A 23579-nucleotide genomic window follows, 5' to 3' on the forward strand; every position below is an offset into this window, starting at 1 on the left:
CTTACTTTAAACGCTGCGCATGTTGCTTTGCGTGATATAACCATCGCTTGATTCTATTTTTAATTGTTCTTTTATCTGACTATTCCTAAAGTTTTAACATGACGTGACTGTTTGTTTGAAAAGTTAATTTTTAATTTCTTGCTTTTGTTTTGTTTTTCTTTTTTGAAATTTTTAAAGCTATTGAGAAAAAAATCAATTGTAAAGTGAATTTTTTAAATTTAAGGAAAGATAAAATTAATAGATATAAATGAACCATTTAGGTTTAAATCTGAAAAATAATAAAACTAAATAAACAATAAAAAAGTGAGTCAAAATTATGCAAACATACGTAAAGATTTTTATTAGTATTATGATTAGACTTTTGAAAACAGTTTAAAGGTTTTTATAAGTAAGTAGCAGTTCTAGACCAAAATTATATAACTTATTAAAATTCCCTTTTTCTAATAACGTAAATTTAAATAATTATATTTTAAAATAAGTTTCAGATATTTATTTATGGCTTATTATTTTTTGTTGAATACATCTATACATTCAGGTACACACAAAACGAATGAAATACAGAAATTTCAAAAATGAGCGTAAAAGTCTCGGTAGATTGCTTCAGTATATAGGAGTCAAGCCTCATTAGAGAATTAAGGTAATCTGCTTAATGTAAATTTTGGTAAATTCTACTGTATGGAATCTTTAACCATTGAGTTCACGTATATACGTATGTATTATTACTTATTCTTTACATGTGTAAATTGTGTAGTCGAGGTGCTTGATATAGTCGTGCCTCTCATCTGGATTAATTAATGCTAAAGTGTAACCTACGTGATGCACAGTTCTCCCGTTTGTTGTATACGAGTAATATGTACATATGTATATCTGTATATTTATGCATTTCCGACGTGCATGAGATGTACGTGCTGGTTGCAGAAAATTGCTGTTTCGAAACTTCCTCTTTCCATTTTCATAATTTATGAATAATTTTATAAACACAATTTAAGGAAAGGGTCCCAATTTTAAAACAATGTCCCTATAAATGAATGTTTACCCTTTGCATTTCGCAGAGGAACAGTTTTTTTATATCCATGGATGTAAAATAATTAACGGTAATTTTGTAAATTTAATATACAATTGTTAGGCGAAGAATATTAGTTTAAATGTGAATTAGGCTTAATGGTGTGACTGATTGTAAACGAGTGTGAATGCGGATTAAGGTGTAAGGTCTAGCGAGACGACTGCGACAACGAACGACAGCAGAATATAAGGAGACGTGAGATAAGAAAGTCGAGAGCGACGAAAAAGCGTGTGCGCGGCCTAAGTGGCGTTTGATTTCATTCTAATTGTTATTATTAATATATATTCTTTCTCTACAATTGACAGTGTTCACTTAAATATAATATTTCATCGTCTAATTTCAATAAACAATATTTCTTTAATCGTTTTCTAATATTCCTTGTGTTTTATTTAGAGGTTATCTGACACCCGTAGGAAATAATAAATATTTCCTAACACAATTGATAGATATTCTGTGATATGCTAGGGAAAATTGTGGGAAAAGTATCGGTGAAAGAGCACTGAAGTAAAAATGTTCATGTTCCAAAAAAATCGACTTTATTTTTAATTATTTCAATTGTCAAGATTAAATATTAGTTTTTAAAAATATTAACATCGTTATTAAAAATATATTATAAAGTCTTTGAGAAAAATATGCTTATATATTTCTTTGTAATAAGTAAACTGTAAGTAATTAATCAAATGATGATATGTAACACAAACCTTGGATCACTACATCCAAATAAGTTATTAATTTTAGTTATTAGTGTTTTGTTATGTACGTAGAAAGCACCTTGAGTTTATTCTATCTGCTGTTTGCATTATATACATATAGTCACCTTTTAATTTTAACATAAATAGAATGTGTAAAAAAATTTTAAAAACAGTTATTTACATTTGTTACTCTATCGTCTTTTAAATTAGTCTTACATAGAGGAAGTGTTTTAATACTTTGATTATAATTTTTTATATATTATTTCTGATTCATTTCTTCTAACAGTTCCTTAAAATTATAATCAGTTCCAAAAGTAGTCGTTCCTTATCGACAAAAAATGTGAGGTTTAAGATTCATGTCGTAGGAAACTTTAGGATTTCGCGATGTGAGCGCTAAAGTTAAGGAATTTGTTACAGAATAAGCTGTCAATGGTGCCGTCCAAACAGCCTCCGTGTATGAAGTACTGCGTACGTTTCCTGACCTAAAAAAAATTTTGCATTTTATAACAATTTAGAATAATGTAAATTTATGTAATGTACACTTTAAAAAACATTTGTGAAAATTGAAACATTTTCTTTTAACTTGACAGAAATTCTTAATATATTTATAAATAAATCGTTGAGATTAACGATCACTCCCATCCAAATTGGTAAAAATGAATATTTTTGATTTATTTCTAATTTGACTTTGAATTGTTAAACTCAACGATTTATTTATAAATAAGACGACCGAGTGATAAAATCAAAGAATGAATATAATTTTACTGTTATATCTTTTAAAAATAATATATGTTTTTTAAGTAGTTTTATGCCATTAAAGAAATACAATCTTACGCTTTAAGCACGGGTATCGCATACAAAGTGAGGGGATTTACTGGAGGTGGCTTTAAAAGTATAACGTCGATCTCAGAAAAAGTAAGTTCGTTCCTTAAAGCTTCTGCAGCTCCTTCAACAGCTTTTTTAGAGGCACTAAAGGCAACCAATCCAGGTCCATTATTTGAACCCGAATCACCGAGAAAAATAATGCGACCTGAAAAAACAAAAACTGTTTATTTCAAAATAAAAACATGTATGAATTTCTTAATTCATTTTTCCAGCAGTAGTGTATTTTTTTATTCATCATTTACAATGCTGATTTTTTTCAAAATCACTAAGATAGAATCTAAAGAACTAAAATTAAATTTAAATTATTAATTATTTTAATCTTAGTTTAGTATTAATACCTCTCTTTGCACGTAGCAATGGTATGAACACTCGGGCTGCTCGCAAAGCAGCTACAAGATTGTGCCTTAGCATCGACTCCCAAGCAGAGCTTTCTTGTTTTTCTATGACACCAGGTAACGCTAATCCTCCCGTGTGTACCACTGCCCAGAGTCCTGGAAGAAGAAAATAAATTATGCTAAAACAGTATATTTACGTACATATTATAATTATTTAAATTAGTAATAAAGATAAATCACTCCTTAATTTAAATATTAGTAAGCGTTGTAAATGTCCAGGGAAATTAGGGTATTCTAGAATATCCCAGGGGTGTTCATGCACGGTGATCACAGGGCCATCCTAGAAATATCCTAATTTCCCTGGACCAATGATTATCTCTGAAAAATTGGAAAACAAAACCATTACCATCTTCACCAGCCGGAAGTTTTGATCTAACTGCATCCAAACAGGCACGTAAACTATCCTCTCGCGTTGGATCTAATTCCACTGGAACGATTTGTCCCGAAGCACGTACGTCCAATCCCACAGAACACTCCAAGCGTGAATGGTCTTGATCTTTTTCTCTTTGAGATTGAACAACTCTAATGATTTTTATTGCATGAGAATTTCCTTCTGGTTGCAACAAACCAGCAAAAACCTGTAAAAAACATAGTTTACATAAAATAGATAGGCTCTTTTAAATTTTTATACATATATCTGCACTACATTTCATTCTACAATCATTGTTGACTTGAGACTGCCATTAAATGGATACATTCCTTCAGAGAATAATTGTATATAAAGACAAAATTGTTCTCTATTTTTACTTTACTCTTTTTTAATGCTATAAAGTTAAGCAATAATAGAAAATAACATAAATAATGAAATAAATAAAATAATATAAAATAATTAATGTTTGTACTTAATTAAAGGTATAATTAAAAGTATTTTTGATTTAAAAAGAGTATTTAATTTTGTTACCTTGTAACCTGCCTCTGATAGTGTCAAAGCAATTTGCAACCCTACGCTTGTGTCGCAACTGGTCACTAGAACATGTCGTTTGCACCTCATCTCGAATTCTTCATCTGTGTTTCTCGATTGTCGCATCAAATAAGCGAGAAGAGCCGCCACTATTGAGCAAATTGCTAAAATTTGCAGAGTCACAATCGCACCAGTTTCGACATCCATTTGACAAATTTAATTTATACCTGAAATGTATTGAAAGAGATCATTTTTAATTCTGAATATATGTAGATTTTAATAAATAAATTTCTGCTAATTGAAATTTGATTATATGAAAATTCTTTTTAATACGTTTTAAGGCCTATTTACAGTCTTATTAGTTCAATACTCTCATAAATTTTTTGTCTTCTTAAAATTCATATAAAAGATAATCCTTTAAGACCTGTTGTTTCAACTATCTATTCACCAACCGCCTTTTTATCTAAACAATTATTTGAACCACTTGACAAATCTATAAAAAACTGAAACCCCACATACGCAATAGTTTAGATTTTTAAATTGAAAAAAGAATTCACTAAACTCCATATTTTAGCAGAGATGGTGTTTTCTAATATTTAATTTCATTTTGACTTGATCGTTGTATCGAAATGACAGCATTCGTCGCGTGCTTGTCCTTTTTACGTTTACGTGTTATATATTTATTTTTATGTTTATTTATTTTAATTTTGACTAGTTGCAATGTAATCTAAATTGTAATACAATTCAGGTACTATTAATTTTTTATATAATTGTGTTATTTATTATTTATTGTAATTTATTAATTTTGGTGTTTTTATTAAACAAATTAGCCGCAAGAGGATGGCACACCACACCATCGAAACTTCGCAACTATAAAATATGACATAAGTCTTTTTATGTTTTATGTCTTCTTATTGATCGAATTTCTTTTTATCAAAGTTTAGATTTTATTGAAAAAATTGAACAATTTACTATTCCAAATAACCGCACATTTTGATTAGTTTTGACGTTTCATCTTTTGTTCACAACATGTACGTGATTCTATCATCAAACGTTATAGAATAATATCCTAAACTTTTAATATTTAACTAGATGATTTACTTGATTTATGACAATTTCTCTTTGACAATATATCCTTTAAATTCAATGATAAATATATTATTAGCAAGTGTATTGCACTCCCACGGGGTCAACAATTTCTGGCCTTTACGCAGATATTGTCGTGGAAGGCCTTGAAATTTGTTGAGACTGTCATTTAAACCATCCTTTTTCTACAGATATGTGGATGATATAATCACTTGCATACCAATGGATAAAATTGTCGAGATGATTAATATTTATAATAGTTATGACGAAAGATTGCACTTCACTTTTGAAATTCAAAATAATAATAATAATAGTATTAGTTTTCTGGATGTTTATATTATTATTGACGAGCAAAGGCAACTTATTACTGACTGGTACATAAAACCTACATTTTCTGACAGAAATATCAATAATTGTGTCTCTAAACACACTTTGACTAAAAAAATTGCTATACAGTTTATAATCTGATTTATAGAGTTGTAAAACTCTCTGACAAAAAATCCCATTCAACAAACATTAAATTTGACAAAGAAATGTTACTAAAAAACAATTACTTATTGAAATTTATAAACAAATCTATAATTAAACGTATTCATTCTATTTGAGTATTTAATATCCACGTGATACTTTGATTCCTCTGAGGAAGCATTGCAATCATGAAATGAACAGCGCCTATTTTGATTAACGTGGGGGCCTTCATATACATGTACACCCACACGGTTCCCCCAGGAACATAACGGAGCAGAAACACACTGAGCCAGTGTCAACGACTCAAGTGAGCCTTCTATCTATCCACAGAAACTCTCCGACTCCTCACCAAAGTGGCTAGTCAAAGAGTCCTCGTGGCCCCTTGTATTGGGACGGAACCTTTCTAATCCTTGGTGACTCTGCGGGTTCACCATCCGACTGATACTGCAACTCGCACAGCGAAACGACAAATTGCTTCTGGCTCAGCATGCGAGCTATCAATTACTGACAAGAACGGGGAATGAAAGAACGCCTCTATGAAGCATGGAATTCCTTGTATTTAAACCAGATAGACAATATCCAGAGTGCCATAGACAGGTGTCCAATGAAACGGAGAAGCAGTTACAATCTAACTGGCCTCGATAAAACCCATTAAAAATGGGAATTAGCGAGGGCAGACCTCGTGTACTTCCACCGGAAACTACGTTGAGGTTCTGCTTCGAGACCGAAGTCTCACCTAGCCTTTACAAGTTATTCGTAATGCGTTCAATCATGAAGTGAATACAAAAATCTAACTCACCTAGAATGAACTTTCAGGTTGTACTACTTGACGGTTTTAAAATTTTTTTGTCCCATATCGCGGTAAGGTGTACTAAAAGTCATTAATTGGCATAGAAAAAAAGACAATTAAATGCTTTTGAATGCCAATAAATTCCGTTTCTTTCCTCAATCCCATTTAATGACATCAGTATATTATTACTCGTTCCCGCTTTAATGCTTTTTAATCCTTAACAATTACGCAAAATGGGAATGCCATTAAATGGTATAATAGAAACGATGTGCTGAGTAAAGCCAATGCCAACCAATGCTGTTCGTGGTTCTACAAAGTTCAATCCCTTTTAATACCTTATCAAGTAGGATGTGCTTAAAAGATGAGTGCTATTTAATCCTTTTTACAAATTTACTAATTTTAGTGCCACTTCACCTTTCTGTTGTGTCGTAGTTTATTAGTGCAGTGCATACGAAAGTCTACAACGTCCAGTCGTACGTGTCCAAATAAATAAAAATTATCGGTTTGGTTTTAGTTGATAATGAGACAGTGAGCTTAAGCGTTACTATGTTGTAAAATTTATGGGTTGGTTTGGCGCATGAAAAAGTTATAAGTGCAAAGTCACGTGATACATGTCACAAACTTAATGTTTAGGTTATATTTATAAATCACTTAATCTGTTAAAGTACATTTTATAATATCTAGATTTACATTTGATTAATATTCTTTAGTATGTTATGAAGTTTTTAGAATGGATATTATGTCTTAATTAGTATATTGACAATTAAAACAATAAATATTTGTAGAGAAGATTGTTGTGAATGCCATTAAATACCGTTTCTTCATTCACTGCTTTCGTTGCCTTTCTTCTTGCCGGGATACTAGGATCCGTAATTTTGAATTTTGAAAAATTGACTTGAAATTCGTAATTACAGTGACCTTTAAAATTCCCGAGTAAGCAGTTGCAATGAAATTGATTAATTTTGAGAAATTTATCCCCCATTTCAAGTATTGAAAATGTTACATCAAATTTGTAATCAGCGACTGTAGAAACCTTCGAGTAACAAGTTTTAATAATATTTACAAAGTTTTAACTCATTTTTCTTATCTTGCGCATATAGCCCCTATGGGATCTTTTGATCACTATTTTTTGCAACTATATCCTTTATTGACAGTCAATAGGTTAAACTAGATTTTTGCCTCCGTGGTGTAAATTATTAAATATTTATTATTTCATTCACAGGCAGAAGATTTTTTTGCATGTATTGTTTAAAGTTCAGTAGGATTGGAAATTAAACATTTTTTTTCATTTGAAGTCAAATTTCATTCATAGTGAAAAATAACACCAAAATGGATTCTTTTAATCTTTTTTTGTGTTAATTGAATCTGCAACGCTTTTTTATATCTCACAATATTTACTGTGATATAATTTCCGTATATCTCTAGAAAGTTAATATGATATCCTTAGTATCCGATTGCAGAAAAGAAATGTCTAATTTTGCGTAAGACGTTATTTTTAACCGTTGTTTTACTTTCACGTTACTAATTATTTGAAGTATTTTATTAAAAAAAAATTTTTTGTTGGTGTACAATTACGAACAGGGTCATAATTTTTAAACAAATTTTCTTTGTTAATAGAAATTTGTATTTGCAGCATTTGCTTATTTGAATTGGGTTTTCATGTAGCTTCGTCCTTTACAGAATGCAACTTTGCAAGAGGATTGGTAAGAATTTTTTTTAAACATTTTTCACTGTAGAATTTGAATAGTTTTCTCGCAGAGGAGCCTCAGTCACTGGAAGCTGAACCGGTGAATGCTGAATTAGCGAATAATCTTGCTATAAATGGTAAATCAATGGATGCCCAATCGGTTGTAAATGAATACATACATGGATGATCAATATCTTGCCATAAATGGTGTATCGGTGGATTTTAAATCTCTTGCTGCAAATGCAGATTTGATGCCAATTCTTGGGTTCAAATATAATAGCGATATACTAATGTACTTTATTTTGTAAAGGAAATAACATATCTTTTAGATAAGAAGAATTCTGTCGAGAGATTGTGGATCTAATAATCATTATAACATTTTTGATCAACAGCATATTGCATATAGTAGGGATAAAGAATAAAAGAACACAAATTCATAAGCTTTATTTAAAATTAAATTTAGAAGATTTTAATATATAAAACAGAAAAACACTTGAGCAAGATATGGTCATTCCGAAGTCCCTGGAAGTAGTAAAATTTATTTTAAAAACATGATGCTGGTAGAAAGAAACCTTTTTAAAAAAGCTATCAAAAAGTACAATGAAAAATGTTTAAAGTCTACAAGTATATGTAAGGTAAAATTAAGTCTAATTCCCTGATCATTAAATCTTTGTAAACGTCAATTTCAACTAATTTTTAATGAAAAGAAAGTGCAATATGAATTTCAGTAAAATAATTGTGTAAGATAATTCATTTTCGACATTTAGAGCAAGACAATTTCTAACTCGAAGTTGCGTGCAACATAATTCCAAGTAAAGTTGCATGTATACAAAATAATTATTTCAAATTTTCCAATGCAAGACAATTCTATTTTCCAGGTTCAATATAAAAAATTATAATTGAACGGCAAATTAAATTGAAGTTGTCATAAGTAAATAAAAATTACATTTGACAAAATACAATATATGTTCGGTGTTATTTCATTTATAAAATGTTTTCCATCTAATAGTAAAAAATAATTACAAATTCATAATGTTTGCTTAGAGGATGCTTCGAAAATATTTTAACGCGAAAAATAAAATATAAATAATAAGAAAAAAGTTTTATTTTAATAAAATTTGTAGCGTTTATGTTTTATATGTTTTAAAAATCAAGTTTTGTTTCATTAAGCTCAAATCTACATAAATTACATCAGTAAGCAATGAAAATTAAAACAATATTAACAGATTAACGGATCAAAAATATGTCTAATAAAAAATTCATTGATTAAAATAAATTTGTAGAAACAATATTTATTTTTAGTAGGCATATTAATCAGCAAACATTCATGTCATTTATTAACTTCAGCTGATAAAGTTTTTTAATTTTAAATATTAATTTCAAATTTCCATTAACAAAATTTTTTATAGATACTTTAAAATATAAATTTTTTCGATAAAGTTTTTTAAAAAGATTAAATTTATAATATAGGCAGTAAGCATACCAATAATTATGAAACTGCAGCTAAGTTGCCCTTTGAATAGAAAAAACATGTTTTTTTAAAAAGAAACTGAACTTTCGACTTATTAAACTAGTAATTCGAGTTATTTAAAAAATTTTACATAAATTAAAAGCCACATAAAAGTAAATTGTCAAAACGAAATTTAAACAATGAAGAATATCAAAAGTTTCTGTTACTATTCCGCTTGAGTCTGTTGTTGCGTGTGTCAATTACTGCTACAAAAATATAGTGCATTTAAAAGTTATGTTGCGTGCAGTTATTAAAGCACATGCAAATTCCAATTACTGGGAAGAACAATAATTTAAACTTTAATAATAAAATTTTATAATACTTTAAATAAAGCATCTTTATATACATAACTGTTTCAACTAAAATTAAAAATATTTTTTTTTAACATTTTGAAACAGTTAAAAATTCTTAATTAGTAAATAATAATACTTTTTTTAAAGTTGTAGTAACTGGTAGCTCTCAACTGTGCTTACCTACGGCCACTTGAAAAATTAAAGTCATGCCATGATTAAAAATTTGAAAATACAAAATTTACATATATAAATTGTAACTTAAAGTATATACTCAATTCCTAGTTCTTTTAATTACTTTTAATCTGTATTTTTAATTCTTTGATAATTTTTATCATTGTTCACCATGAAATAACTAAAAATTTTAAATTGAGTTGCACTTATTGATACTATTTTCATTTCATTGTCATATTATTTTTAATGTATATGATTTTCCTAAATTTTTTATGTTTATGAAGTCAAAAAGTGCATTCTGAATAAATTAATTTATTAAAAATGCTTTAAGGTTACAACCTTCATGGTAAGATGTCATTGAAATTGTGCAAAAACAACAATAGAAAATTTTCACTAATGTGCTTCCTCTATGAATTAGCAAATGAAGAAAAAACATCGCTTAAGGTCATGTTATTCAGTGATTATTTGTCCCATATAAGCGGTTACGTAACTACTAAATAATATTTATTATTAGATAATATATAATAATATTTAATAATTTTTGTACAAGGTAGCATTTAAAAAAATTATTATCATTATTAATACATACTGAGCAAATAGATTCTCACTAAAAAATAATTTTGCGCAGGAATCATATGAAAATATATTTTTTATCCTCTATAGAATGAAAAATAGGAATAATTTTTTTAAAAAGGTGATAAAAAATGTAAAAGAAAACAAAGTAACTTGTAATTTAATTTAAGTGTTCTAATTTTAATATTTGTAGCCTTTTATTAATATATACATAGTTAAAACTTTAATAGTTTAAAATTTTAGATAAATAATTAATAAAGTTAAATTCAGTTAACAACCCTTTTTATATATTAACGAAACAATACAAGGTTCTATATAAATTCCTGCACTCAAAAAAAAAACTAGTAGATTTGACTACTTTTTAACTACCCTGAGTGATTCAATAGGTCCTCAACTGAATTTAAAAATTTATATTTACTACCGAAAGTAGTAAAAAGAACTAAGAATTTAGTTGATGTAATTAGATTTTGTAGTTGTTTTTGCAATTTAACTACTTTTTTTAGTTATATAAACTATTATTCTTCAACTATATTCAAAGTAGTAAAATCAACTACACAAAAATTGTTAGTAAAACTAAAAAAGTAATTAATTTGACAACTTTCAACTCAACTAGGTAATAGTAGTTAAAGATTTCGACCGAATTTTTTTCAGTGTGAATATCTATCATAAATTCCTGAATTTATGATTATTTTTAAGAAAATAAACAATAATTTTTTATATTTTACCTATTAGCAGGTTTAAATTTAAAGTAGTGCTAATTTTGAAAAAAATTGATCTTTTAGTAGTACAAATCTAACAAAAAGTATCCATATAGTAGCAAATAGTAAAAAATAATAAAACATTTACTTGTTATATAATTTATAAATAAAAATATATAACATCCAAATGTTTTACATGAAATCCAGGCGTACGTTAATTTAGAAAATCCATTCGACAGACATTATCGTACGGGATAAATGAAAATATGCACGTACGTGATTTTCACGTATCGTACTTGTCCACATATCTGCCTACAAAGATAAATTGTAAAAAATATTGAAAAATAATTTTTAAAAACATAATATATTCAATATTCCTTTTTACTTTCTTTTAAAATTAGGAAAGTAGCATGAAATCGTATTAAACATTAAAAAACCACATTTCATTGACTGTGTCTAATAAATATAAATAATAATAAAAACTCTTTTTAAATAATAAAATTCATTTAATACACAAACATTTTTCTAGAACTATTAGACTTTATATTGTTGGTCGTGTGATACCTTAAAATCTGTACAAATAATTTTGCAACACAACATTTAAACGAATTTTTGTCTGTTTTACATGTTCTATGCGTCAAATAATTATCATAATTATTTAGAAAACAATGGGACTAAATAAAAGCGATAAATTTGCTTATTAACTTGTGTGTGACACTGACTATATTTTTTCAGTTTAAGCATTATAACATTTTTTAACATTTTTAACATTCTTTTATGGTTTGTTACTTTCAGTAGAACTATTTGAGAGTGTAAGCAACGGAAAAATTCTTGGGACAATGATGTGCCTCAGCTAGAAAAAAAATTATATGCTTTCAGACCTGCGCGACAAATTCTTTAATTCTTTTACGATTTAAATATTTAACAATCAACTTAAGATAACTTTTTTAAAATTTAGTGTTTAAGAAACCATACAAAGAGGACCCATTTTAATATATATACATACAATAAGAAGTAATTTGAAAGCTTCAAAGAATGTGTGTCACACATTGATAAAGAGTACAATGACGTCAGAGATTAAAATTCTGAATGTAACTCATTTCAAAAAACCTTATTTTTGAATAGCACACCTTGATTTTAGCTTCCAAATATTTTAAACTTATTATGATATTTTTTCCGTACCATATAAAAGAAGGAGAATCATTAACTTTTACACTGTCCATAGAAAGTGTATAAAGTAATAAAAATAATGAGCTTCTATTATTATGCATATAGTCAGTAACGAGAAAGAAGTACCTAATAAACTCACGAATTTCCTTAAAATTAGTTATTTATGTTTATTATGTCTGATTTTTAATCTAAATTTAGTTTTCAAAAACTTTGAATTGCAGGTCGAAAAAAAGACTGACAATAAAATGTTTATAAATCAGGGAATTTTAATATAAGTACTAAAAAGAATTTAATTTTTAGAATTCATAAGAAAATTCGGAATTTTTGTGTCTTTCTTGTTTGTCTCATAAACTATTAATTGAATTTTAAAAAAGTTGCATTTATAATTTTCATAAATAAATGAATTATTAAATTATTCAAACAAAATTTTTATAAAATTCTACGCAAAACATTTAATTATTTTCATAAATAATAAAAATTCCAAAAGAATTCAATTATTTATACAAATATATATTTTATAAATTTCTTTGCAATTAATTCCATTATTTTCATAAATAATAAAATTCTTCCCAAAAATGTTATTAAATTCTGAAAACAATTTCAATAAAACTTCTCTAAAGATTTAAATTATTTTTAAAAGTTTAAATAAAATTCTTTATAAAAATGCAATTTTAATTAAATTCCACGAAAGACTTTAATTGTTATTTGTGTTTTTAGGTTTTTCTTCTAAACCTCAAAACACAAATTATATTACGCGATCCAAAAACTGACTTTTAATTGTTATTATCATAAATTTATGTAAAATTTTAAGTAATATAAAATTCATTATGCAAGAAGTCAATTATTTTGACAAATAATATAATTTTTCATCAGAATTCAGTATTATTCAAAAACTTTTTTCTCAAATTCTTCCCAAAAATTCAATTATTTTCAATTATTTCAAAATTTTTTAATTCTTTCATGAAATTCAATTCAAATTATATTGAAAATTATTTAATTCTTATAAAGAATTGCATCAAAATTCTTAAAAATAAATTAATTCTTTCAAAGAAATTTCATTGAAATTTTAAAAATAAATTAATCTTATCGAGAAATTTTTTTTAAAAATTGCATTAAAAATAATTGAATTCCTGCGAAAAAAAGTTTTATCAAAACTTTTGAAAATGTTTAAATTTCTGTGAAATTTTTGATATTTATAAAAAAATAATTGAATTCCTGCGAAAAAAATTTTTATCAAAACTTTTGAAAATGTTTACATTTCTGTGAAATTTTTGATATTTATAAAAATAATTCAATTCTTGTGAAGAATTTTATTAAGATTTTCCAAATAATTAAATTTCTACAAAGATTTTTATTATTTAACGAAAATATTTAAATTCTTACGAAAAATTTTATTCAAATCTTTGAAAATAATTAAAGATCTGAGAAGAATTTTGTTATTTTACATTTATGCTAAGAATTTTATTAAAATGTTTGAAAATAATACAATTTCTGCGAGTTTATTACAGGAATTGAATTATTTTTTTTAAAGTTAATAATAAAATTCTTTGCAAGAATTCAATTATTTTCATAAATAATAAAACTCATAGCAGAATTTCAATTATTTTTAATACAATTTTAATAGAATTCCTCGAATAATGTAATTATTCTAACAAATTTTTTTAAAATTCGTCGAAAGAATTCAATTATTTAAAAATTTGTTGATAAAATTCTTTATGAGAATTCAATATAAATAAGTAATCAAAAAATTACTTATTTATCTGCTTAAATAATTAAATTTACGTAGAATTTTACAATAAAAATTGATTTAAAAATTAATTTTAGATAAAATTTTTAATAATTGATTATTAAAAGCATTATAGTATGACTTTTTAGAAATAATTGAGTTTTGAAAAAGTTTTAAATTAGAGTCTTTGAAAATCTGAATTTTTCACACTTTTAACTATTAATTCTGTAGAATTAATTTTTTTGAAAAAGTTTAATTGAATTAATTTTTGAAATTATTTGAAGTTTTTATTTTCTATATTTAATTCAAGAATTTCCGAATAATCGAAATTTCGTTAAATGTAATAGTACATTTTTTTGAGTATCTAATAATGTATAGGAGTGAATCAGAATATTCTTTAGGGTCAAGGAAAAAGTCAAAATTTTGTCTGGAAATCAGGGAAAAACAAAATTAATTTTTTGTGTCAACCCTGAAAAAATTGATAAATATCTATTTATTTATAAAAGATTTTAATAATAAATTATTATTTACATGTTTTTTGTGCTTTCAATTACAAATTTGATTTTTGTTTTTAAAAAATTTTAATAGAAAGTTTAAAAACTCTTTTTCCTAATCATCTTTCCTGCTTTAATTATTTACTTATTTACTTTATTTTAACTTTTCTCGAATTTTTTCTAGCAGGTTCTAAAAATTAGTCCACAAATAAAACATTTTATTCTTTTTAATGAAAATTTATTATTATAGAGCTAATTTTATTTCTGACGGATAACGTTACGTTACGAATATAAACTAACAATATGCGTAAAAGTGAGTGACGCAAAATTTTTTTTCATTTGTTTTATCTATTATTCTAAAGCTAATAAAATTAATTTCAAGAATGTCCTTTGAAAAATATGAAGTTTGCCCATGTACATAATACAGTAAAATAATTAAAATTTATTGCTTGTCTTACTGTTTTTTTTAATTTTAATACTGAAACTACAAATCACCGTTAAAATGAATATATAATATAATGTTTTTTTTTAAAAAAGTACTACATTAATTACATAAGTGATCAACTTTGAGAAATGCACCGGTTAATTGTAGGCCATATTAGATCCGCCATTTTGAATTTTAATACTGTGACCTCCTTGTTTACAGCGACCCCAAAGAACTCAAGTAAAATATTTAAAAAGTAAATTGCAAAATATTTAAAATAATATATGCAAGAAACCAAAATCGAACAATTTTTTTGCACATTTTACAGAGATAATATGCAAACAATCACTTTAGCAAAGTACCATTTTTTGTTAAAGTAATTGTCAACAAATCCTACGATTTAGTCTGAAATTTATTCGTCTTTTTCCGACCAATATATTGACCGGGACCGTTATCAACTTTTTCCACTGCTTAAAATATGTATAGTACTTTCACATAAATAAATGGGAACATTCCGCATTTTTATTCCACTGCTGTATGTACTAAAAATATTTTTTTCTTGACAAAATAATACGTCTATCATGCGCTTTATTTGTATTATTTATTTTCAGAAAGTAAATCATTAATTTTCTCTTTAAAACGCGAAATATATTGCGTGCTTATTTATAAAGAAAGGAATGTGCACTTTTACGATTTTGAAATAAATAGCGTGAAAAAATATTGCTGAAATTTACTGTCAATATTGAAAAAAAACACGCAACAAGTTCCGTAAATAAAATTATTGCAATATACAAAATAATAATTATGCTTCAAATTTCATATTATGTACATTATATTACATGAAAATTTAAAAAGATTATTAAATATAAATTGAATAATATATTTTATCTTATCATTTAGTGTGATAAATGTGTGTTAATTACATTTTATGATGATGAACATTTTGAAAATTCACAAAATCATCATAATTTAATAAGTTAATTATACAAAAACATTATTTCATTATCGATGACCATAAATTCTTTTCTCCCATATTGAAAAGAAGAAAATATAAATCTACAAAAATAGAAATTCTCAAAGAGCTTTATCATATTTAAATATTCAACGATTGAATTAATTGCTATGATTCGAAATCTATTATTTGAAAGTATAACTGTACTCAATTTTTTAAAAAAAGGTATTTGAATTTTGTTTTTTTATACTAAATTTAAATAAACAAATTCAAGAATGGATTTTTATTTATTAACAAATTGATTACATGTCACAAATTTAAAATAAAAAGCAATAAGGAAGGAAAAATTAGTTGAAATATATAAATAATGAAAATAAAGTTACATAACTTGGGTATAATATAGAAAGAAGTATTTTCGTACTAGTTACATGAATTAGTTATGTTAGCTACATTATTATATTATTGTTGTTATATTATTATTTTTATTATATTATTATTATATTATTATTATATTATTATTATATTATTATTATTATATTATTATCATTAAACCTTATAATTATTAATAATATTATTATTGTAAGTATATTAGTTTCGTACTCTTTGCAATTTTCCCGAAATCCTTACTTACAAGGTTATAAAGAAGAGCAATAATTTATCCTTTCAAAATTGTGTATATTAATCCGTGAGATTTAGGAAAAAATCACTTTTCAAATTATTTAGAAATTTCTACACTTTTAACTTTTTTTTCACTGCCGCACCTTAGGAATGTAAATACTCCTACTGCATATCCCATTAAATAGCATTACATAAATTCAACTCGATACTTTTTTCTAAATCAAATGAAAAAAACATATTTTATTAATTAAAAAATACAACTCTCTAATTATATGTTTAATAATAATAAATAATTAGTTAATAATAAAAATAATATCAACAATAACAAATGTTTTTAATCAGGACAAATAGTAATAAGTAGAATTAATAATTTATTCCTTTTGAAGTTAATTTTTATTTAAAGAATATTTTTATTTTGCCAAAAGTTTAGACGAAATTAACGAAGAAAAATATTGATAAAGTGTAAATTCAACTAACGCAGGTATGTATGTGAGAAAGAGAGCACGAGAAAGACATGCTGTAGAACTTGAAAGTGCGCGCGTCCACTGGCTATGTCCATACAAAACTGGCTTTAGAGAATTCCCGCTTGGAATGTACACGAGGAACGGTTTACAGTCGTGCCTCTCGATAGAATGGCAAAGGCATCTTCGCCTTCAAGTATCAACCACATTCACGTTTAGTTCGTCAGGCGTGTGGTTCTCAAACGTGATTGTGCATATCCGATTTATAAGCAAATGCTTTCGAGAAGGATCCTAGCAGACGCTCATGGAATTCCAACTACACTCAATAATAGAGAAAAACATAGTACATTGTTATTCTTCATTTTGCATGATTCAATTGTAATATATGCTGGAGAAAAATGTTTATTATGACTCGTCGGCAATAATTTTATGCAATCTTTTGCCATTCTGTTCTTTAACGACTTTTTTTTTAGAATTTTATTATAATTACGTTTTATTACTCTAAATAAAATATTCTATATTAAATAAATTCATCTACTTCGAATTTTGTCAAAATTGCTAATTTTTATTGTAAAGTTTATTTGAAGAAATAATATTCAATAACACTTGAGTGCGTAGACCCAATAAACAGGTGTCTGTGTTCAGGGACCACACGAAGAGAAAAAGAACTGATTTAACTACCGGTCGAGCAGTTCAGTTAAATGCGAATCGGCTGTGTGACTTGATGTGAAAGTAGGCTGCTAATTCTCGAGGGGCAAGCGCAGTTCTCCTATTTGGGGAAAGCAAATGCATTTTCCTCAAGTTAAAACAGCGCAATCTGAGTGGACAGGAGAACTGATATTCCTCAGCAGAAGAAAACTTTCACGAACGCAGCGCCATTGCTGGTTTTTGTACAGTGCGGACAGCGTTGTATCCTTTCATATTTATGTATTTCAGACCGATAAACTCTAATCTAAAACCTGTTTTGCACAACATTTGAGAATATTCTGCCAATATTGCATGGTAATATTCATTTAAATTTAAAATTAAATAAAATATAAAAAAAATATTTTATATACGTACGTCGTACCTATTTTGTGACGTTGTAAAATTTACAAAGTTTCAAACATTTGACTTGACACGACGCGGTGACGCCATTTTTTTGTTTTCTATATAATTGTTCTGTTGTCAAAATGTTTCTTACCTAAATAAAATAAACAATAAATCGTCGGCTTGGTGGAAAACTGTACCATTTCAAGAATTCGTTATAAACTATACAATTTCAAAGGTGGAAAACTGTACCATTTCAAGAATTTGTTATAAACTATACCATTTCAAAAGTTTGTTATAAAACATACCATTTCGATGAAGATCTATAAAATCGTTGCACTAAAGAATTTCTAATGATTAACAAGCAATTAATTTAAATTAGAAATTTTGAATTAATACATTGATAAGATGAACAAGAGTATTCTTAAGAAAGAAAGAAACCTCTTTTTAAAAATGCATAACCTTATTTTATGTCTAGCAGTAGTGATGACAAACTTGGAAAAAAAGCAAAAAAAACTTTTTTTCTCGGAATAGTATGTTTTAAAAACATTTACCGAAATTGTACAGTTTATAATGCATTTGTTTTTACGTTGACAACGAATTTCCTAGGTGATAAACAAACAACGCCATATTTCATTCATTCTTTTTGTGAAATCATTGCGGGAAGAAAGTTTTCATTAATTATTTTTTTCTTTATTTTGTGAATAATTTGGGAGAAAAGTCTAAAACCATTTGGGAATATCGAGAAGACCTGTTTCATTGGAAATTCGTTAACCGCATCAGTTTAAAATTTAATTATGGTACACAAATTTTATTATTATTTTATATATGATATATCAAAATTAATTCTATTTTCTTGATTTTCAATGCTGAATTTTTTTTTTTTTTTGATTTAACTAAATAATTCAAATTATTGACTTTTATTGTATATTATAATCTAGAATATTAGCTCGCATGGTAGAAAATAAATGTTGGAACTCCTATATCTTGACAACCCACCATACAAGGCTGGCGTCATTTAAAGATTTTAAGAAGATTTACTAAACAATTTGACTGAGTTGCAATTGTTAAATACAAAAAGGTGGGTATGCTTGACAAATTTTCCAACAATACTAGCCCTATAAAACCAAATTTTTTTTTAGTTAGTTCTGAAGACGTCCAAATATACCACATAGATATTTTCAGGAAGTATTTGGGACATTCTCAGGAAATTTTAATAACATTTTGAGGACATGTTTGGGACATTTTCAGGACACATTGAGGACATTCTCAGGACACTCTAAGGACATTTTTAGGCCATATTTTCGACATTCTCAGGACAGGCTGAGAACATTTTAGGGCATCATATTGAAATTTGTATGTCATCATATTAAAATTATATTTCTGATCTTCTATTGCACATTTATTTTTAAAAACATGAAAAAAATCTGCCAATATTCTAAACATGTGCTAAACATGTTCTAAATATGTCTCAAGAATATCCTAAACATGTCCTAAGTATGTCTAAAAGACGTTCTAAACATGTTCCAAAAATCTTTCAAATATGTCCACAATACGTCCCCAAAGTGTCCTCTAAGTTCGTCTCAAACATGCCCTAACAAACATGTTCTTATTTTCTCCTAAAATATGTCCATGGATATCTTATGAACATTCTAGAGAAATTTTAAAGACGTCTTTGGATCAGACATAGAACGTCCTATGGGCCGCTTGTCGTCGTATTTTTCATACCCCAAGAACATGAAAAGTTAACTTGGACATTTTAGAACATTTTTAGGATATTAAATAATAAGATGTAAAAGTTGTTGATCAGTATTAATTCACAATTAGTCCAAGATTTATATTTTCCCCTTTTTTATTCGTCTGCTCATGAAAATTATATATAAAAATTCTGAGCTTTCTCTCCGCGAGGCAGAGCTTCTTCAGAGCTTTAACCCTTAAAGTACACACTGAGCACAGATCGCCCCGGTATTTTTATTAAATGCATTCCATTCTTAAACGCGTGTCATTGTTTATTGGTAAATATTTTTTAACAAATTAATTTTATATCAACAAAACTATATATGAAGATTTGCAAACTTTTTACAGTTACGAATTAGTAGAGTGTGTTAGGTCGATAAAACAGACTTTATTCATGCAACCTTTAAACAGGGAACAAAAGAGTGCGTTACACTCTCATGAGAAGATTCAAAACATCATTTTCGCATAATTTTTTTTTTTAATAAAATAATGTAGAAATGCTTATAAATTTATAACTTATTAGTATTTAAAATTAAATTTCTATAAATGTTATTAAGTCCATCTGAGGACATAAACGTCTTTGTTTTAGAAACGTTTTAGGAACGTTTCTAGAAAAAAGACATTTCCGTGTCCAGAAGGGTGACTTTGTATCTGTTCGAAATTTTATCGATCGATCGAAATTTTATCCTTTACGCAAATTTCTGAATTAAAGTTGACATATCGTCCTAAAAAGTTGATTTTCTGTAACAATTCGTCTATGGTTTTCTCTATAAATTTTTACGTCCAAAAATGCAATCAAATTATTCCACACTTCCTCGATAGTAAACTGGAATCACAAAAATTCATTTACAAAATTCTCCCTGAAAAACACAATAGGAATTATCAATGCAAAAATTATCCTTAAGGATATTCGTAAATAATGATTTGACGTCAAGAGAAATAAGACGATAATTATCAGGATCATGATAATCCTTAATCTTTTCTACAAAATCCAAACTATATATTTACGTAAGCATTTGTATTTCCAATTACTTTTTGTATTAGAATGCTGATAAACTTGGATAAGGATGACAATGAAGAGTCACAATATGATATTACTGGTCGCATGGGTACGCCTTTCTTATGTATCTTAGGCAACCCGTAGAACTTGGTTGCAACCGAATTATAGCTCTTAAGGGATTTTAATGTTTGGCAATTTATATATCCCTTAAGTAAAAGATCCCCAATCAAGTTGTTCATATTCCTTTGGATGCTATTTGTAAGATCTTTCCTTAATTTTTGATAGGTAGTTGTATAATTTAATAACAACATACACTTTTATCAATGTTTTCATTCTTATCCAAGCAAACAGTAACACTCTCTTTATCTGCTTTTGAACTATTATGTTACAATTTATTATTCTTTTGAAATTTATTAGTTTTCTTACCTACTTGTTCAATACCTGAAACTTAAATTCTTTTCAATTTAATATTTAAAAAGTTATTTAATTTATTTGTCACATCGGATCTATAAAAACTGTTCTATTCTCTTCGGGAATCAAAACAATTTTCTCTTCAATCATCGAAACCGCATTCTCCACGAAAGAATCCTTATTTTTAACATCACTATAAAAATTTTCGCCCAAGCTTAAAAAGTATTGGACGCATCATTCGAAATATCTTTACTAGAAATATTTTTAAACCATTTACTGTTAACATTTTTTGTGCTGTTTTGAACATAATATTTTTCTTTTAACCAATTGTATTTTTTTATAGAGTTTGTTGTTAGAAAATTTTCCGATTTCTATATATAATTCTATTTTTACATTTAAAAAAAAATTCAAGGGTGACATTTTCAATCTCAGTTTTTAACATATTACATAAATCATTTAGTTGTCGTTTTATAAAACTTACATATTTTACTTTAACTTAAATTTTAATTTTAAAAGCAAGAAACGATTTATTAGAATTATGACCACTGGGTGAGGACGCATTTACCTTGTAGGCACTGGGACATGGGATCCCAATAATAAGGGATGAATTAAAGTGAATTTGTACTTTTATGCCGTAAATTTTTTGATGGACGATCTGATGGATCATCAACAGCTTTTCGTTTTAAAGAAAAGAAAATTCTTGTCTACAAAGAATTTACTCACTGAATTTACTTTAATACATACCTTACATTTTTTTAACAAAAGACCATCGTTGTACATCATTTTTAAATATTTTTTCAAAAGAAAGCTTGAAGCATTCAATAACAGTTAAAGACTTACCTTCTCTCTAATCATCACATTGACTGTCTCCAGATTATATAAGAACAAGATACACAACAAAATGAACCCAATAAACAGAACTACATAATTAAACACACGCGCGTTGAATGCCAACTGATTTTGATACGAATAATTTATTTTGATGCTTACATTTCGAAAAGAGGAAGATATGGTGAGATTAGTTTATCAGTGATTATCAGCTCCTAGACAAAAACCGATTAGCATGGAATTCAATCGCCCCTATATACAGCCAATGGGACGCAATTCAATAAAAAAGAGTCATACCTGGATTTCCGCACGCAATTAAGGCACACCTCCTTAAAATGTCTCCAGAATGTTTGTATGACATACTTGGGACATTTTTAGAATTTTTTAATACGTTTCTAGAGATATGTTTGTAACGTGTTCAGGACGTATCTTAGAAATTTTTATGCTATCCTTGGAACATTTTTGAGATATGATTAAGACTAACTTAAGAATCGCTTGTGACGTATATTGTACATGTTTATAATATTTTCCGATATTTATAGCACTTGTTTAGATTGTCCTTATTTATAATTTTTCGTGTCCGCTTACCTGATATAAAATACCGTAACAATAATAATAATAGAAATGCAAATACATTTTATGAAAATATAAATTGCTTCATGCGAACAATGTAAGAAAACACTATAGACAAATGTAATAATAAAATTGAAAAGATATTATAAATTTAAATAGTATTAATAAACATTGTAAAAATATTTTAATATTATAAGTAAATAAGAAAAGATAGGTTTTATTATCATTCATGTATCTGAAACACTCAACTCAAAAGAAAGTTGTTATCTTTAATGCTTCTTCCCTAACACAGAAACTACATCTTCGAGGATGATTTGAATTTACTATTAAATGATGTTGAGCGATATTTGTCTTAAATGATTTATGATCGGAGGTGAGAATACGATCATTTTTGATCGGAAAAATCCACACCTCTCATATATTTAAAATACTTTTCACAGGCAGTGGACAATTTACAATAATACTTTCTTTTTTATTTTTAGTAACTTTAATTCTGGGATCATTACCTAAGAAATAGAATATCGCATAAACTATCCAAGAATGATGTGTAAATACTATTTTGTCGACAAAAATTCATTAAACTACTTTTTACATGATAATTAAAAATTTTAAACATATTATAGTTTGTCGATAATTTTTGGGAGTACAAATCAGTTTAATTATAATATAAAATATAAAGCATAAATATAAAGCAGTGGTTATATAGTGCTGGGGTATCAAAGTAAAAGTGAAAAAATTGTTAAATCGCTATTTTAAATATGTTATATGTATAGTATATCCGTCCTGAAATTTTAAATGCGTTTTTCTCAAAACTACATTTTTCAAAATTGTGTACACTGTAACTCGTTCAATTTATGACGGATTCATTTGGAATTTTAACTGATGCCAATTTGCGAATTTTTCATAAAATCTTCTTCCTAACAGAAGTAAAAATATATTAGAAA

At 26.9% G+C, this 23579-nt stretch overlaps 1 protein-coding gene across 6 annotated transcripts; it reads right to left on the reverse strand.

Moving 5' to 3' along the window:
• Positions 1–1830: 1830 nt before the first annotated feature.
• On the reverse strand, positions 1831–22093 carry LOC122498127 (D-beta-hydroxybutyrate dehydrogenase, mitochondrial). 6 transcript variants are annotated; one of them, XM_043605713.1, is made up of 7 exons: positions 17074–17445; positions 16610–16811; positions 3937–4163; positions 3382–3613; positions 2979–3131; positions 2590–2785; positions 1831–2237 (listed from the first exon to the last, which is right to left on the reverse strand). In XM_043605713.1, exons 3-7 carry the CDS (start codon positions 4141–4143, stop codon positions 2081–2083), a joined length of 945 nt encoding a protein of 314 aa, XP_043461648.1. In that variant the 5' UTR covers positions 4144–4163; positions 16610–16811; positions 17074–17445; the 3' UTR covers positions 1831–2080. The 6 variants fall into 6 exon arrangements, with proteins under 6 accessions (XP_043461648.1, XP_043461654.1, XP_043461651.1 ...); XM_043605719.1 differs by lacking the exons at positions 16610–16811; positions 17074–17445 and adding an exon at positions 22075–22093; XM_043605716.1 differs by lacking the exon at positions 16610–16811 and having other exon boundaries at positions 17074–17447.
• Positions 22094–23579: the final 1486 nt, after the last annotated feature.

This window comes from Leptopilina heterotoma, unplaced genomic scaffold, assembly GCF_015476425.1.
Source record: "Leptopilina heterotoma isolate Lh14 unplaced genomic scaffold, ASM1547642v1 Lhet_142, whole genome shotgun sequence".
Classification (NCBI taxonomy): domain Eukaryota; kingdom Metazoa; phylum Arthropoda; class Insecta; order Hymenoptera; family Figitidae; genus Leptopilina; species Leptopilina heterotoma.